General features: G+C 35.7%; 4 protein-coding genes across 9 annotated transcripts; 3 read left to right on the top strand and 1 right to left on the bottom strand.

Annotated features, from left to right (window-relative positions):
* Positions 1-2,328: 2,328 nt before the first annotated feature.
* On the top strand, positions 2,329-6,979 carry LOC105435764. Of its 4 annotated transcripts, XM_031887468.1 has the most exons (5): positions 2,329-3,010; positions 4,221-4,557; positions 5,088-5,496; positions 5,584-5,824; positions 5,902-6,979. In XM_031887468.1, the coding sequence occupies exon 1, from the start codon at positions 2,425-2,427 to the stop codon at positions 2,953-2,955; it is 531 nt and encodes a 176-aa protein (XP_031743328.1). In that variant the 5' UTR covers positions 2,329-2,424; the 3' UTR covers positions 2,956-3,010; positions 4,221-4,557; positions 5,088-5,496; positions 5,584-5,824; positions 5,902-6,979. The 4 variants fall into 4 exon arrangements, with proteins under 4 accessions (XP_031743328.1, XP_031743327.1, XP_031743326.1 ...); XM_031887467.1 differs by having other exon boundaries at positions 5,222-5,496; positions 5,584-6,979; XM_031887466.1 differs by having other exon boundaries at positions 5,156-5,496; positions 5,584-6,979.
* LOC101205477 (RING-H2 finger protein ATL5) lies at positions 5,104-6,413 on the bottom strand. The gene is made up of 3 exons (XM_004153562.3): positions 6,174-6,413; positions 5,886-5,983; positions 5,104-5,744 (listed from the first exon to the last, which is right to left on the bottom strand). The coding sequence occupies exons 1-3, from the start codon at positions 6,336-6,338 to the stop codon at positions 5,396-5,398; spliced, it is 612 nt and encodes a 203-aa protein (XP_004153610.1). The 5' UTR covers positions 6,339-6,413; the 3' UTR covers positions 5,104-5,395.
* Positions 6,980-8,532: 1,553 nt separating the features above from the next.
* Positions 8,533-11,691, top strand: LOC101222723 (protein CELLULOSE SYNTHASE INTERACTIVE 1). 2 transcript variants are annotated; one of them, XM_011658374.2, is made up of 2 exons: positions 8,533-8,928; positions 9,724-11,691. In XM_011658374.2, exon 2 carries the CDS (start codon positions 9,728-9,730, stop codon positions 11,423-11,425), a length of 1,698 nt encoding a protein of 565 aa, XP_011656676.1. In that variant the 5' UTR covers positions 8,533-8,928; positions 9,724-9,727; the 3' UTR covers positions 11,426-11,691. The 2 variants fall into 2 exon arrangements, with proteins under 2 accessions (XP_011656676.1, XP_031743693.1); XM_031887833.1 differs by lacking the exon at positions 8,533-8,928 and adding an exon at positions 9,117-9,537.
* A 1,715-nt stretch (positions 11,692-13,406) lies between these two features.
* Positions 13,407-16,806, top strand: LOC101222485 (peroxisomal membrane protein 11C). 2 transcript variants are annotated; one of them, XM_011658373.2, is made up of 8 exons: positions 13,407-13,750; positions 15,096-15,304; positions 15,530-15,604; positions 15,681-15,755; positions 15,844-15,924; positions 16,044-16,139; positions 16,235-16,408; positions 16,557-16,806. In XM_011658373.2, exons 2-8 carry the CDS (start codon positions 15,113-15,115, stop codon positions 16,590-16,592), a joined length of 729 nt encoding a protein of 242 aa, XP_011656675.1. In that variant the 5' UTR covers positions 13,407-13,750; positions 15,096-15,112; the 3' UTR covers positions 16,593-16,806. The 2 variants fall into 2 exon arrangements, with proteins under 2 accessions (XP_011656675.1, XP_004144983.1); XM_004144935.3 differs by having other exon boundaries at positions 13,589-13,912.
* Positions 16,807-17,231: the final 425 nt, after the last annotated feature.

Raw genomic sequence — 17,231 nt, 5'->3', positions numbered from 1 at the left:
AGGCATTACCTTATATATTTGAATTTAAGGTTGTATCAAATTTAGGATTGAATAGTTAAATTATAATGACACAAAACTTCTTTTTAATCCCGAGATTTCCTGCGTAAATTTTTATTTAGGGTCTACATATTTCAAAGTGTTACATTTTTCAACTAAATTTTAAATTATGTAAACAAGGTTCTTGAACTGAAAATTTACATTTAATGGTAAATACAGACATTCCAAATGTTGAAGATGTAAAGATGGAGATGGTTAATGAAGCATGCTGAAAGCATAAAAAGATCAAACAGCTTACCTTAGGAAGCACTTAAAAAATGGTAACAATATTATAAAGGTAGAAAATTATTAGTAGACTTGGATATATAGGTTCATTCCCCCTCATAACAGGAAAACAAAACATTTATATGGTAGTCTTCTTTTACATTAAACAACATCCCAAATTTGCAAATTTTTTCCTTCACAACTTATTAGAATGTCCTTACAAAAGCAGGCTTCTCATTTAAATAAACATATGGTACAGAGAGATTGAACGCATGTTCTACTCTCTTCATCTATATGTGTTGTTGGAGGATGGAATTGACCAAAAAATGGGAAGCATGTGAAGTAGTAGTATGCAGAGTTTTGGTGGTTGACCATGATTCTACAAGCCTAAAAATTGTGTGCAAAATGCTGGATTTGTGTAGATATGAAGGTAAATATATAATTAGATGATTTGAGATGGTTCAAAACTTCGATATTGGCCCTGAATTTTGTTTTGGGTGACAGTTGTTATTGCTAGTTGTGCCATTGATGCATTGAGGATGGTAAGAGAAAGAGAGAATGAAATCCATCTGGTTTTAACAGAACTCCATTTGCCTGATATGGGTTCATATGAATTTCTTGAGAAGCTTGTTATGGACCAACAGATATTGAAGAAATTGCCAATTGTTAGTAAGTAATTTGTTTTGTTTTGTTTGATATATCACTAATGTAATGCATAGTGCAAGCAAACTAAATATAGTGAAAAAAAAAATAGTGTTATGTTGTGTTTTGAATGTTCAGTTATGTCAGATGATGATAACGAAATTGCAAAGTTGGGATGCCTATACAAAGGAGCAATGTTACATCTTGTAAAGCCGCTCACCATGAAAACTATAAGAAATCTATGGCAATTTGCAATTATCAAAGGAATTATTACACAACCACTACCTCCCAATAACGATAATATTGTTCATGTTCCTGTTCAACAACAACAACAACAGAAGATGATCAAAATTACAAAACAACAACCTCATCATTCAACAAAAGTGATGAAAAGGCCAAAGCTGATTTGGACTCAACAATTGCATAATACATTCTTGCACACCGTTCGAGCATTGGGACTTGAAAGTAAGACACCATTCTATTCTATTCTATTCTTTTCTTTTTCTTCTCTTCCTCCATGATAACTAACTAATTAATTAACTCAACTTGAAATGTTTTGTTTCTTAATTAAAATTTAGAAGCTCATCCAAAGGAGATACTTCAACATATGAATGTCCCTGGACTGAGAAAAGAAAACATTTCAAGTCATCTGCAGGTACTAAACTATATATATACATATATATTAATTTATATGGTTAGTTGTTAATTATGTGAATTAATTTTGTAGAAGTTTCGTCTGTCGTTAAAACGAGATGAAGATGAAGAAGATTAGCAAAAGAAATAAAAATGATCATGAGGAGTAGATTAAGAAGGGGTAACAAACTCAGCATGTTCCATGAACTCTGCACAACCAAAGCAAAGCCAATGGAAGATACTAAAACATGATTGTATCATCACAATTGCAACTGGAACACCAACATCATTATCATCATATTTCGCAATGAAAACCAATCATCTTTGCATCATTATTATTCAAATAAATAATCAGCTAATTTCTCACCCTCTGTTTAATTTTTAAGCTTAAGGTTTAATCTCTGTCTCCCTATTTATTTTTAACTAACAACAAAAAAACAAACACCAAAATCCATTGTTTTTTCTTCACAATTCAATATATACCAAGATCAAAGTTCAAGTATATTTTATAAAAACAAATGAATAATAATGTGAAAGGTGAAATATAGGGGAGATATTTAATTCCATTTTGAAGTCTAATCCTTGATTAAACATTGAAACGTTTGAGAGGAAGATGCTTACTTTAAAATAATAACAGTAATTACAATAATGTTACGGCTTGATTAATATTCAATGTTGAAAAAATTTGCGTTAGAGCATATTAATTAGGTAAGTTGGCATGCAAATGTATATTTTATCATGTGTAAGGTTGGCATTGGGAATTGAGTGTTTAGGGTAAAAAATTGGGTTTTATAAACGCAATCGTAGATTTTAATATTCATTACTCATCTTCTACCTGCCTTTCCTTCTGCAATTCATTGCCCATTAATAAATAGTGGAAGGAGAAAGATGGAGGCCATGGCAGACGGAACAGCACCACCTTCATTGTCCGATCTTTTACTATCTCTAGACCAAGCAACCTTCATGGCTAAGCAGCTTCCTTCTACCTCTAATCCAACCCATCTCCTCCAAATCTATAATTCTCTTCACCAAGCAAACCTCAACCTCTCCCTCTTCCTTTCTACAACTCACCTTCCCCAATCTCTTCCTCTTCCTCTTCCTCTTCCTCCTCCTTCCATCAACGAAACTTCCCTCTCCTCCGCAACCAGCGCCGCCTTCGACCCGATGCAGGTCGGCGACGACGATGATGCCGACGCCCACCAGAATTCCAAGGGTACGATTGAAATGGTTGAGGAGAAGATGAAGGATTGTTTTATTAAGAACAAGCGGGTTAAGCGTCAGCTATCTCCCTCCGCAGCGGCTATGGCCGAGGAAAGACGAGTGCATCCTCATAATCGCTTTACTGCCACGCCCAAGGGTTTCGATCCTCATGTAGAGAGATTGCGGGCCTTGGACCTTATTTCCCAGTTTCATGCGTGAGCCATAGACGTTGCTTAGTTTGAAAATTGAGATGGAAGAATTTACTCGCATTCTGGTGAGGCTCTCAACATTTCAATTTGTCTTGTCACCATTGCTATTATCTTTTGATTCTTCAATTAACATTGTGAATGCAACTTCAAATTGAGGCAATCGGAGCCCTTTTGGTTCGATTAGCAATTCAGCATTAGGAACATACTGGCCACATTCTTTGCTTCTCCTTATGCTTATCAAAATTTGAAACCCCCCGACCGTATTGTTTGAGATCATCTTTGCAATGCTTATGAGAATGCAAACCACCACATATGCCCTACTGAGTTTGTGAATTAAATGCTGTTGTGGAAGTTCAACACTTCTACTACCCTTCAAAGCTTATGTCAATATATGATACAAAAAGATTTGTTCTTGTTCTTTCTTAACTGTTATTAATTTTTGGATTTCTGTCATCTCAGCAAGCCATGAGACCTTGTATACTTTTCTAATCATCCTTATCTGCGTCCATTGCTTTAATTCTATTTTCTATGTTTAATATTTCCGTTTATTAATTGGTATCATTGGCAAGTTAATGTCTTTTTTGGAGTTATTATGAGAAAACACTCTTGCTTTTTAAACAAAGGTTTAGTGAAAACACATTTGGATAGCTGTTGCATAGAAGTTCTATTATCTTGTATTTTAAGTTTGGTTTACTTGGTTGTTAATGTGTTTAACAATTGGATTCTTCTTTTTAGAATCGTTGAAAATTTATATCAACCTTTAAGCTTAAGCTATCTTCAAACGAGTTCCGAGATTGCCCCTTAGTTCTTTTGTTGTTTAATTTTGATTTATTTGGTTAATTTAAGAAAAGTCTTAAACTCAAGTTTCTTGGTCCGTAAGAAGTATGTTATGTTTCCTTTCTACCGTTTAGTTTTTAGTTGTAAAATTTTTTCGATTTAGTTAATTTTAGAAAGGTCTTAAAACCAATGTTTTTGGTGAAAAAGGTTTTCAAGGTAAAGCTATTCTCTCTTGTTTCCTTTTTATCCTTTAGTCTTTCTAGCAAGTTCTATCAATTTAATTGATATGAAGGGCTTAGACTCAAATTACTTGATTCATGAAAGTTTTTAAGGCAACATTGGTCAATCAGAAGATAAAAGGAACGCATGTACATACTTTTATGGAAAGATACATCAAATAGGGATTTGAATTTTCTGATAGAGGTGTAGCATTTTATTCAGACTTTTTATTTTGATTCATTTGGGTTTATGCAATCTGATAATCTTCTTTCTCTATAGGGGAACCGAATCCCCATAAGAAGGCGCATGGCATCTCTATGCCAATATCAAGGCTGAAGAGTAATGTAACGAGGGTCTTTGCGTTGTTTAAGGGTTCTTGCCAGTTTCTTTGCGATTTAGATTACCACCCAGAGGTCTGAGCAGTATTGGTGCGGATGGGGCTTGACCATGCCTTCGTCAAGTCTTAACATGTTATTAGTTTTGTGCTATTTCTCTTTCCCTATGGCATGATAAAAGGATTGGTTTGTTGAAGAGACAACATCAAAGCTGATCTCTTTCTGCGCACAGAAATCAGTAGGGGTGTTGGAGCACGATCTGCTGCTACACAGAGGCTGAGGTTGACATCTCTGTTCTGTTTTATTTGTGTAACTGTATTGCATATTCGAGTATCGGGGTCTCACTCACTGTATCATGCTCATGGCCCACTCCACTGATCTCCAAAGATATTCACTCACTCCAAAATCAGTTTTAGGGGACTACAAAGATTTTAATTTATTAATGATTCCGTTAAGTTTTTCTTCTTCCAGTAGTCTTGATTGCTTCCTTTGATTAATGCAATACATTTCTCGATATAGACACTACTTTTTAATAAGTTTCCCTTGTGACTGTAGCACTTACACAAAAATAGAAAATAATGATGTGAACTTTTGGTTTAATGAGATTGGCGAGGCCACCTTGCATCCTCAATATCTATGTGGCTTATTTTAGTTTTCGGAAGAGTTGCAATGCAAGTTGCCAAAAATTTTCTTGCATGTGATATTTTATTGAGATATTTCACGTTGTTTTGCATAGCTAAGTATCTTGACATTTCAATCTTATAGAGTTGGAATAATTTAAAGATCTCAGAACTTTTAAATGTTTGTGCAGCAAGAACTGTATAGAATGTGTGAAAGTTTCTGCATTAACTTGATTCAATATTCTGGTGTAAGCACCAGAAAAGATCTTCATTGCAGCAAAGTTTCTGCCAGACTTCCATTTGATATAAAGTTTGAACGACGCAGAAACTTATGGAGATATCCACAACATTATGAGAATTCATTGCATTGGTTGAGAAGGCCTCAATCTACACTACCCAATGCAAAAGAATATGGAAACAGTGATTTGTACAGAAGTATGGGATATCCAACTGTGTAATCATGCTCCTACCTGTTCAGCAGTGAAGCTAATTTATTTAATCATTGTATTGTTTCCATCTCTCTTTGAGCTGCGGGGTTTACTGGAATGGGTTGAAGCTGTGATTGGTTGCTTGTGTTGCCCTCCGAACGATTGGGGCCAGGTAGAAGCCAGTGTTGAGAATGATGATCAGTTGAAATCTCAGAACCATCAAAAGACTGATCTCTGCTCACTGTCATTGGTCTTGCAGGTTTTGTTCTAAAGGAGTCTTGCAGTGGCAGCCTGCAGACTGGGCATGTAGATTGCTTTCTCAACCATACATCAATGCAAGTGAGATGAAAACTGTGACCACATTTGGGCATTATTCTCAGTACTTCCTTCTCTTCATACTCACCCAAACAGATTGAACATCTGAAAGTGGAGCGCAATGAACCATAGTTTAGTGGGTCAGGTTATCTATCTATCAGTAACTGAACATCTTCTACAAAACTGTAAGCCTAATTATCTATTCTTCTGCAGCTGATATGCTAATGAATTGAAAGTTGTACTCACTGAGCATCTTCTATAGAACTGAAAGCCTCTCGATCGAACGTCATTGTTGGTATAGCAGCTATGAGAACTGGTTCGAGGCCACTCGCACGGGACTCTGGCTGGCATCAAACAACATAAAGAACCAAGAGGCTCGTCATTTTGACATATAGATGCCTAAGACGATGGTACCATTCCAATCCTTGGCTACATCACTATACTGTGGTGATTAACCAATGGGATTCACGATCTAGAAGTAAATAGAAACACAGTGTGCAGATCCAGATTAAGAGAGATGAGAGTATTTCTTACCTGCTGCTCAAGATCAAGCCTGGATTCAATCTCATAATTGGGGGTATTGGATTGAGCTGAACGAAGTCGACCACAAATGATTCTTGTACAGACGAACACTATGAATGTAGCACTCATTCCAAACCCAATAACAGTGGTAATCAAGTTCATACCAGAACCCGTCATCACCAAATCTCTGAATTCTCAGAACCCCAACTGGAAAAATATGAAAAACTTGCAGGAAGAGGAGAGGAATGGAATGAAAAAGGAGAAAAGGATGAAGAATCGTGACTGGAAAGAGAATTGGGGAAAAGAGTGAAGAAAGATGAAGTGGAAGAAGACAGTTGGTTTGTTTTGTTCATTGGAATGGTTGTCGTGGTGGGTCCATGATTATGAAGGGAGACTGGAAGTAGTGGGAGATTTTCTTATCGGACGGTTGAAGAAACAAGAAAGTTGGTGTCAGAAATGGCGGCAAAAAGTCTGAAACGGCGAAAAAGAAAGAGGGATTTTTTATGAGATTCTTCTTCTCAAAGAGCTAACGTGCGATGGCAGCCTAAACAGAATTTCAACCCTCTCTCTGTCTTTGCTCCGTTTCTCTGTGGGTTCTTCTTCTTTTGGATAAGGCCGTTTGAGATTATATGCAAATATGATTCTTGTCCACACTTTTTATTTTATTTTATTTTATTTTACAGTGTTGTTTTAGCAATGTATTAAGTGGTAAGCAACCTAGAGTCGTATTCATGTTTATTAGCAACTTAGACTCTTGTTCACGTTTTAAGATTCATTGGGTTCATTTCTTAATTTTTTTTTTAAACACTGTTTTCCCATTTTGCGTGTATATGTGTTCATATTTCAAAGGGAAATTATCTCAAATAACAAATTTAGTTTGATAAAAGTGTTTACAAATTTCATATTCATCAATAGCTCGTAGATATTTTACTTTATTTTATTATTTTAAAAAATGTTTTAATTTATTAAAAAATGTTTTAATTTATTAAGGAGTTTTTTAAATAGAAATAATTTGACTAACTATTTACATTTTATAAAATAAAATCATTAAAAACTATTCATTAATTTTTCTACAAAATTTTCTGATTTATTTAACCTATAAAAGAGTTCATGTATTAGTAATAATTTATCTTCAAACTAATTCTAATATTAAGTGAGTAACCACCTTTAGTTGTAAAATAAGTTAAATTGAATTCACTATCAAATACATAAATAAAAATACAACTATCGGTTTTTATTCAAACCTCCTCGACCAACTTATTAATGGTTTTTATTCAAATCTGGTAGACCAATTTATCCGATTGAATTATTAGGATTTAGATATATATTTTTATTTACCATAAAGATAAACGTGGAATATAAGAAAACATTAAATATATATATATATATATATCTATAATGTGAGAAATTTTGAGTAGCGAAGCATATTTGTTAATTCAAAATAGTGAAAAGATTTGGGGTATATACTTAGCAGTGAACTAAAGGGATGCAATTCTAGATTGTTTTATTATTATTATTATTATTATGATAGAAATGGTTTGGAAATGGAGGCTGGAGGTAGAGATTGTGGTGTTAAGGAGGTAAGGCATGAATAAGGCGTGGGTGAAGTGACGGCTCTCCACTCACAACCATCCCATGATGCTTTGTTGTGTCAAATTAACAAATAACTCAGCCAAAACGCAACTTGGTTTTGGGATTGTGATCCACCACGATTTCTTTGAGGGATGCATTTTATAGAGGAAACGAAGTAAGTGGGGATTGTAGGGTGGTGAAAACCAAAAAGCAACGCCGTCACTTTTCACCGTTGCTCCAAAGGCCGAGGGAGGGACTGTTCCGACCCACGCCCTTTTTTCTTTCCCACAATACCACAATACCACTTACCTTTTTATTTATTTATAATTTGTATTTGGTTTCTAAAGTTTGAAGTGTGTTCCCTTTTAGGTATATTTTCAATTTTAAGATGTTACCCTTCCACTTATCCAGTTTGAGTTTTCCTGATGCTTTATTCAAAATTTTAGAAGTAAGTAAAAAAGAGTTTTGAAGGTTTGTGTATGATTTAAGGATAGGGGCGTAATTTCAGGTTGAGCATGAGCAATTGAGCAATTGAGCATCAACCACTTCCCTGTTTTCGAAAATATATCTTCTCACACACGTGGTTTCCATCTCAAATGCTACAAAAAGGAATACATAATTTTAAAACGCAAAACGCAATTACAGAAGTCGTTTCAAATTTGCCACGCCAATCACTTTTCCAAAATTTAAAAGTTTCTTTAAAGCAGATTCAAATTTCATCTCAACGGTTAGATTCTCTGCACCAAAACCCACTATCCACCGTCCGATCCCGGATCACATTCGACGTTTAATTTGGCATCTCATTTCCATTTCCCAACATCACCACCACACCTCTCCATCTCTCCATCTCTCCATCTCTCCACAAACAACCTGAGAACATGACACAAAATTTCAACGTTTTCTTCCACTGGATACTTTGATTTTCTTTTTGGACATGTGTTGTTTGTACCCATCTCTCCTTCTTTCTTTCTTTCTTTCTTCTCTGGAGCCTTTCTTCTGAGCATTTTAAAATTTTTTGAATCTCTTTCGACCGTTTCCTCTTCGAGAAACCAAAATATTTCTTCTGGGATGCTTCCAATCCCACCAAAAACTGGGTTTTAGACACACACACACCACACACAGAGCAAGGTGGGCATACTTGCTTCTGATTTCAAACTTCTCCCTAAGATTATTGCAGCTTCGTCCAGTCTTCAAGGTTAGTTTTTTTCTTTTTCTCTATTTTTCTCCCTTAACTCTGTTTTTCTTCGCAGTCCCTTTCTTTCGTTTTCTCTTTCTCTGTTCCATCTGTTTGATTGAAATGGGTAATTGCAGAAATGTCATAGAAATGAATTTAAATGCCTTTGAAGCTTGATTATATTAGTGAAAACTCAAATCAGTTTGAGGGTAATGTTGATTTTGTTACTTTCTACTTATTATTTGTTTGGATTTTACTGAAGTTTCCAATAACAAATTAGTAGTATTCTTCTACCAGCTGTAGATTGTGACTCTTTCCCTACCTTCTCTTCAAAGGAAAGTCTCTCTCTCTCTCTCTCTCTCTCTTAAATGGGACCGAACTGTAAATATAGCAAAGTTAGCAGCTTTCCCTTTTCCTTGCAAAATTTGGTCCGTTGGATTTAGAACAGTTCCACTCCACCGTCATGCAGAGAATAGAAATTTTGTGGGATTTTGAAATATAATCTTGTGTCGGCTGTTGTCTGTAGAAGGGACTTGTGGGGGCTTTCTTTGATTCTTCGAAGCTCTTCTCTTTATGCTTTCCCCATTTTGTTTTTGTTTCGTTTTAAATTTTTTGATACCTAACTTTAAAGTAATTCCATAAGTAATTTATAATTTACTTGTCTTATGATTGCAACTGCTCCACTGCTTTTTTCTGATTTTTTTTTTCCATTTCCCCACATCGTTTCTTTGGTCAAGTTTATTGCTTTATTTCTTTGCTGGAGGACACAATTCTGATCTGAATTTACTTTTCTTTTGATTCCTGTCTTCATATCAGAATCATGGTGGAAGAGGGAAGCGTTCATCGGAGTTCAGGCGGGACGGATTCAGAGGCAGAGTCAGCTGAAGAATGGCTGCTGCAAGCTCAAAAGCTTGTTCCTGTGGCCCTGGAGAAGGCTCTGGAGGTTAAGGTGTTTCCCGGGAGGTGGAAGATGATTGTTTCAAAGCTTGAGCAGCTTCCATCCCGGTTATCGGATTTGTCGAGCCATCCTTGCTTTTCGAAGAATGTTCTTTGCAAGGAGCAATTGCAAGCTGTTTTGAACAGCTTGAAGGAAACCGTTGAACTGGCGAAGCTTTGTGTTAGAGAGAAATTTGAAGGCAAGCTTCGGATACAAAGTGATCTTGACTCGTTGTCTGGGAAATTGGATTTGAACTTGCGTGATTGTGGTCTTCTGATTAAGACGGGCGTGCTTGGTGAGGCTACTCTACCTCTACCTTTGTCAGGTTGTTCGTCACAGTGGGAATCTACTGACTATGGCAACATAAGGGAACTGCTTGCCAGGCTGCAGATAGGCCATATGGAGGCAAAACATCGAGCTCTTGACAGTCTTGTTGAGATCATCAAAGAGGATGATGATAATGTTTTGTCTATCTTTGGTCGTAATAATGTTGCTGCTTTAGTCCAATTGCTCACTGCAACCTCTCTGTGTATCCGAGAGAAGACGATCAACCTAATTTGCCTGCTAGCTGAATCAGGAAGTTGTGAAAATTGGCTTGTTTCAGAAGGTGTTTTGCCACCTCTAATCAGACTTGTCGAGTCTGGCACTGCTGTGGCTAAAGAAAAGGCAGTGATTTCGCTGCAAAGGTTGTCAATGTCAGCTGATACTGCCCGTGCAATAGTTGGGCATGGTGGGGTTCGACCTCTTATTGAACTCTGCAAGACCGGTGATTCTGTATCGCAGGCTGCTGCTGCTTGCACACTGAAGAACATATCAGCCGTACCTGAGGTTCGACAAACTTTGGCTGAAGAAGGGATCATAAGAGTGATGATCAGTCTTGTCGATTGTGGAATTCTGTTGGGATCGAAAGAGTATGCAGCTGAATGCCTACAAAATCTCACTGCTAGCAACGAATCTCTAAGGAGATCAGTCATCTCTGAAGGTGGTCTTCGCTGCATATTGGCATATCTTGACGGCCCTCTCCCTCAAGAATCTGCGGTCGGGGCATTGAGGAATATAGTCAGCTCAGTTTCAATGGAACTTCTGTTGTCTCTCGGCTTCCTCCCTCGTCTAGTACATGTGCTCAAGTCTGGATCAGTTGGTGCACAGCAGGCTGCAGCGTCAGCAATCTGCAGGGTATGCAACACACCAGAGATGAAGAAGCTAATAGGTGAAGCTGAGTGCATCCCTCTCCTGATTAAACTCCTCGAGTCCAAATCAAACAGTGTCCGAGAAGTGGCAGCGCAGGCAATCTCAAGCCTTGTGACCCTTTCGCAGAACTGCAGAGAAGTTAAAAGGGATGAAAAGAGTGTCCCAAATCTCGTCCAACTACTTGATCCCATCCCACAAAACACAGCGAAGAAATATGCCGTTGCGTGTCTCGTGTCACTCTCTTCGAGTAGGAAATGCAAGAAGCTGATGATATCGTATGGGGCAATAGGGTATTTGAAGAAGCTATCAGAGATGGACACACCGGGCTCAAAGAAGCTGCTAGAGAAACTGGAAAGAGGTAAGTTGAGAAGTCTGTTCGGTAGGAAATAGGGCTCCTTGGTTTTGGATGTTTTCATTAAAAGTTGGGTTTCATAAGCTAAAATGAAACAAGCAAGTAGGTTTGGACTTCGGAGGATAACAAACAGAAAGTTGCCAATGATCCGGTGAACTATTTTCCATCATCTATGAATATACTTTCCTTGTATGTTCTGTTTATGCTGTTTGTTTGATGCCTAATCTAATCTCTTCTGTCTGTCCAACAAAGGATTGAACAATATTGAACAAAAAATTAAAAATAAAATAGTATCTTAATTTTATAGAAATCTTGATAAAAGATATTCATAAAATAACAGTGTTGTATTCAAACTTATTTGATCTTCTAATTAGAGTTTATGGGAAAACCCAAATTTGACTTTTGAAACTCACGTGGGTCAAAAATGTAAAATTATTCTTCAACTTATTGTATTGAAATTTCTATTTTTCTCTTTTTTATATATATACCTATATGTACATGTATAGGTTATATATATAATAATAATATCTCTACCGTGTGTTAATAGTATAACTAATTATGTTTTACTATTTTTATTACTATTAAAAGTTTAAAATTTTAAATTTACTTCATAATTATTTTTAATTAATTAATAAACATTAACACTAACAAGCATTAAATTGGTATAGGGACCATATTAAAACATAGCTAAAATTTTAAAGATAAAATTAAAATAATATGAAATTTAGGGATTAAATTGAGGACTAAATGGCGAAACTTAAACATAAGAGCTAATATATAATATTTCAAAATCTCATACCAGTTGAAATGACTCACCTTTCAAGAAAAATTATAATGGCTCAAGCCTAAGATTCAAGACACGTAATCGCTTTGACATTATTACGCATCCTATAATTTTGCATGTCGATTTTGCTTGTTTTTAACTATTTCGAAGGATGGAAATAAAAATTAGTCTCGTAATCCAACATGAGTTCTTTTAGTATATTTTGTTACCACTCCATGTTTTCTAGAAAAAGTTTGTATAATTGAGTCATCGAAAAGATGGTGCATTCTATTGTTACTTTCAATTCTTTTAGATACTTCTCTGGGGTTTTGAATTCTCAAAATTCTTCCCATTCGTTCATGAGTTCAATTTATTTGTGTACTCTTCTTGAACTCCAATGTTACACAAACAAAAGTTAGATCTAAAACTAAAAGATCAAAAAGATAATTTTGTTTCCTAAATTTGATTCAATATTATCAAAGGGTCTTTGAAAACATATGGTTAAAAAAGTTAGGGTATGTTGTTAAGAATGTTGAATAAATAAATAAATAAATAGAATGACTAGATAGAGTAGGTTAGATTTGTAATTTTAGGTTATATTTGTCACCGATGATAGTTTTATAATTTGGAGAAGAACTCGTCAGCAAAATCAACAATAAAAAAAAATCAACCCACTTGTATGATACTTTTCACATACACTTTGATGCTTAAATCGATACATTGTACAAAGGTTAGGCAAGTCGATTTTAGGGACGAATTGACATACTTTTAGCATGGTTGTCATTCCTTATTATGGAGTACAGAGGTATTCCTTATTCCTTCAAATTTTGGAATATGCTTCATTTTTTTATTTGGAATCCGAACTCTCATGGGTAGATTTAGACCCGTATGGATGTTTCAAAATAGTAGATCGTTCTTGATGAGTCACTTGCAATGAGATGTTTCAAAATAGTAGATCGTTCCTGATCAGTCACTTACAACGGGATGTTTCAAAATAGTAGATCGTTCCTTATCAGTCACTTGTTATGGATTACTGGCTTAGCAACGACTCACCCTAATTGGATGTAAATGGTGAATTGGTGTAATTATTAGTTTGAAATTGAAATTGATACAATTATTTGATTAGAGTGTAAATTGATAGATTAAAAAATAAAAAAAACTATAAACAATTTTAAATAAAATAATAAAAAAAAGAACTAATAATCAGTGGATTTAAATTATAATATAATTTGTGAATTATAGTATTAAAGGAACATGAAATACACTTGGTTTTCATTTAAGTCTACCAAACAAAGTTGGGATTTGGACTAAAGAAAACATCGATGATGAGGAGGTCATTGGAAGGTGTGCCACCAAATTCTTGTATGATAATCAAACGGTCACAATCAGGATTAAGGAAATTATGAGCATCGCCATCGTCCATAGGAAGAAAGGCAATTTGGATAGGCAAAGCAAACGCGGGGTTAACGTCGTCACTAACAACCAACCATGCGCCATTTTGGAGGAGAAGAAGGAAAGACAACGAATCGCTGACGCTTTCTACTTTCCCACGAATACAATCAAATCCCGATCTCTCTTTCTTCAATTCAGCAACAATAAGGTGTTTAATAGATAAACTTTGTGTTACTTTCTTATTGCAAACTCCGAGGCTCTTTTTCTTTCCATCTCTACCTTTCTCTATCATCCGATTCAACTCGGTTCGCTTTGCTTGCCGCTTTCATTTGCTCAAACGGACTCACTTTGATTCTGGTTGTCTGATTAGGTATTCAATTAATCTATCTCATCACTTCCCTTTTCTGGTTTTCCCTTTTTTTTTTCCTTCCAATTTTGTGGTATGCTTGTGTTCTTGGTGTGAGGATTTGCCCCTGTTCCTGTTTTCTTGATCTAGGTTTTGTGGGATTTTACCTCCCTTCTGTTTCTTTCTACGTTACCACTTTAATTGTTTTATTCAACCAATCCCTTATGTCAATTTCTCATGAATTCCCTACTGTCCTTCTCATGTGTTTCGCTAACAACCTCCTCTTCTGCTTGATTTGGTGTTGTTACTTATTGTTCTTGCTGTGTTATTCTCTATTGCTCGTCTGCTTGCTTCTTATTCGAGTTTGCCTTAATTTTGGAGATTGATTCGCACTTTATGACGAATATCTCCTGTTTGCTTTCTTTCTTCTCTCTCTTGGTCCTTTGTGAGCGCTTATTTCAAGCGGGTTTCCCTTCTCCTTCCAATTCTTTGTTCTGATTATCTTGAGTTCTGTTTTCAGTTATATTTTGTGAGACTTTTTCCTTTTCCCTTTTAATGACCGAGATCTTGGTCCCACCACTTGGATTTTGCTTATACCCCACCCCCTTGATATTTGGGAGGCTCTCCCTATCCATAGATAGGATTTTAAGATTTAAATTTTAAACCTGGGGTTTAAAACTTTAGCCTTCGCCCCAATATTTGTTAAATTGACTCCTAACATGCTAAAATTAAGATCCTTAATTTGCCTTGGATTACAAAAGGCACAGGATGGGGCATTGGAGTCTGACCCCTATCCATATCTGCTTAGGCTAACAACTATCTGCTATAAATAAGAGGTTTTAATGTGCCTTGGATTGTAAAGGATACATGCTTCTGGGATTTTTCATTTGTTTACATAAGCCATCAAGAAACTTAGAAACATTTCATTTAACTTAAGAAGAAGGTTCTTATAAATCAGTAGACATTTGTCTGTACTGCGTGAAAAGATATTTACGCTTCCAATTTATTGTGCTCTGTCACTCTGATGAGTGATGGGAAGTGAAGGAAATCTGGATGGCCTACTTATAGTAAAGGATTTTGATATTTTCCACCCCTGTGATCACTTGCTTAATTTTGTCTGTTACCTTTTGATTATATTGCTTCCTTTGCTTGCTGGCACCTTGGCGTTGTTCTATTCATGATGTGTAGCTGCATTTTGATTTGGAAGGTGGGTAGCTTTAAAAGATGAGTAAGCTAGATGCGACCAGAGCAGAACTTGCTCTTCTAGTTCTGTACTTGAATAAAGCAGAAGCCAGAGACAAAATATGTAGAGCTATACAGTATGGCTCCAAATTCTTGAGTAATGGTGAGCCTGGCACAGCACAAAATGTTGACAAAACTACCAGTTTAGCTCGAAAAGTTTTTCGTCTTTTCAAGGTCAGCCTTTGATTCTTACATAAATCATAACCTGTTTTCAATTTTCTTTCTACGACTTTAAGTTTTTAGCCTGTCCTTTTTCCGAGTATTACTATTAGTTCTTGATCTGTCTGATGAATTTTCATGATCATCTCATATTGATTTAATATTTTTATAATTGGTATATATATATATATATATATATATATATATATGCATATTTATGCCATGGTTTTTGGTTTACAGTTTGTCAACGATCTGCATGGCCTTATTAGTCCAGTTCCTCAAGGAACTCCCCTTCCTCTTATTCTTCTGGGAAAGGTATGAGAGTTACGATCTGCTATTTTCGTACCAATCATCAGTGGTGTGTTTTCTAAGTTCTATTTGTTTATTGCAGTCCAAAAATGCCTTGCTATCGACTTTTCTATTTCTTGACCAAATTGTTTGGCTTGGTAGAACAGGCATCTACAAGGTACAACAGTTTCTCTTTTCAAGTAAATTGCTCTGTTTAAGAGTAGAAGGAACTAAGCTGATTTCTTATATGTAATATTTTCCAATAGAATAAGGAACGTACCGATCGTATTGGAAGGATTTCTCTGTTTTGTTGGTTGGGTGCTTCATTCTGTACGGTGTTAGTCGAGGTATGTTTGTTTTATTTGAAAGCAAATGATTCAACTTCCTGGTTTGGTAATTTATATTTTGAAGTTGTGTCTTGTCGTGATAATTTATGTTTTGAAGTTTTGGATTCTTACAATCTCAGATTGGAGAGATCGGTAGGCTATCTGCTGCAATTAAGAAACAAGAGAAAGACCTTAAGGATAAGGATATCAATCAACACCAAGTGTGTTATCATCAAGTATGTAATCAGATGCCAAATAAGTTGAATCCTTTGTCAGTGATCCATATTTATATACATTAATATTTACTTTGATGGAGATGATTTGAGTGCAGGACGAGAAATACCGTGCAAATCTTAAAAAAACAAATGAAAGGTCCTTGGCCCTGGTGAAAGCATCCATGGATTTATTGGTTGCTGTTGGACTACTTCAGTTGGCACCGAAGAAAGTTACGCCCCGTGTCACAGGTGCTCTCGGATTTGTTAGTTCACTGATCTCTTGCTATCAGGTATGCAAAAGTTACAGTTGATTCACTTATTGATTACAGTTATGGGAATGGAGTGATAAACAGATTAGATGCAGTGGAGGCTTAAAAGTAACAATTCAGTTATAGTTGAGATGAATGATTTTTGTAACATTTGATGCTGTATGTGCAGTTGCTTCCTCCGGCATCGAAAGCAAAGGCATCATGAAGAAGGAAAGTGAAATCCCAGGGGAGTAGAGGAATAAATAAGGAGTTGAATTTGTGTGTTGGTAAAAGTAGTTTGGAGGGCGATTAGAAGGGGTAGGGTGACCCTGAAATGTTTGTTGGACAAAATAATATAAGATGCTTTCAAATTTCATTCATGTTATGTTAGCATGTTTTCATTGAGAATATGCCCGCTCTCTCTGCAGACTATTTCTTTTATTTTCCCCATCACCACTTCTCTACAAAACCTTCTCACATGCATTCAGATATTAGTGTGTTGAATGCATAAATATCTTCAAAATTCTGAAAGCTGCCATCCATTGTAAGCCGTCAGATATCCATTAATCTCACAGCCATAGAATACCAATCATGATAATATATATACACACACACACACACATGTTACGTAAAGGAAAATGAAAAGAAAATTATTATTATATATGGGATTTCTTTTGCTAAATTTTGTTTTAAAATATTTATTTACAAATTTGTACACATAGCACGCAACACTATTAGGATGTTATGTAACACAATAAAAGCAATTTGTCTAATTAAACCATGACATATTCAAATTTCAAATATTTTGCACAATCATGTGTTTAATTAAATGTGTAAATCAAATAATTGTTTAATGACACGTACT

Source organism: Cucumis sativus, chromosome 6 (assembly GCF_000004075.3).
Source record: "Cucumis sativus cultivar 9930 chromosome 6, Cucumber_9930_V3, whole genome shotgun sequence".
NCBI lineage: Eukaryota > Viridiplantae > Streptophyta > Magnoliopsida > Cucurbitales > Cucurbitaceae > Cucumis > Cucumis sativus.
Note: the sequence above shows the minus strand (reverse complement) of the source record. Positions and strands in the feature narration are given on the sequence as shown.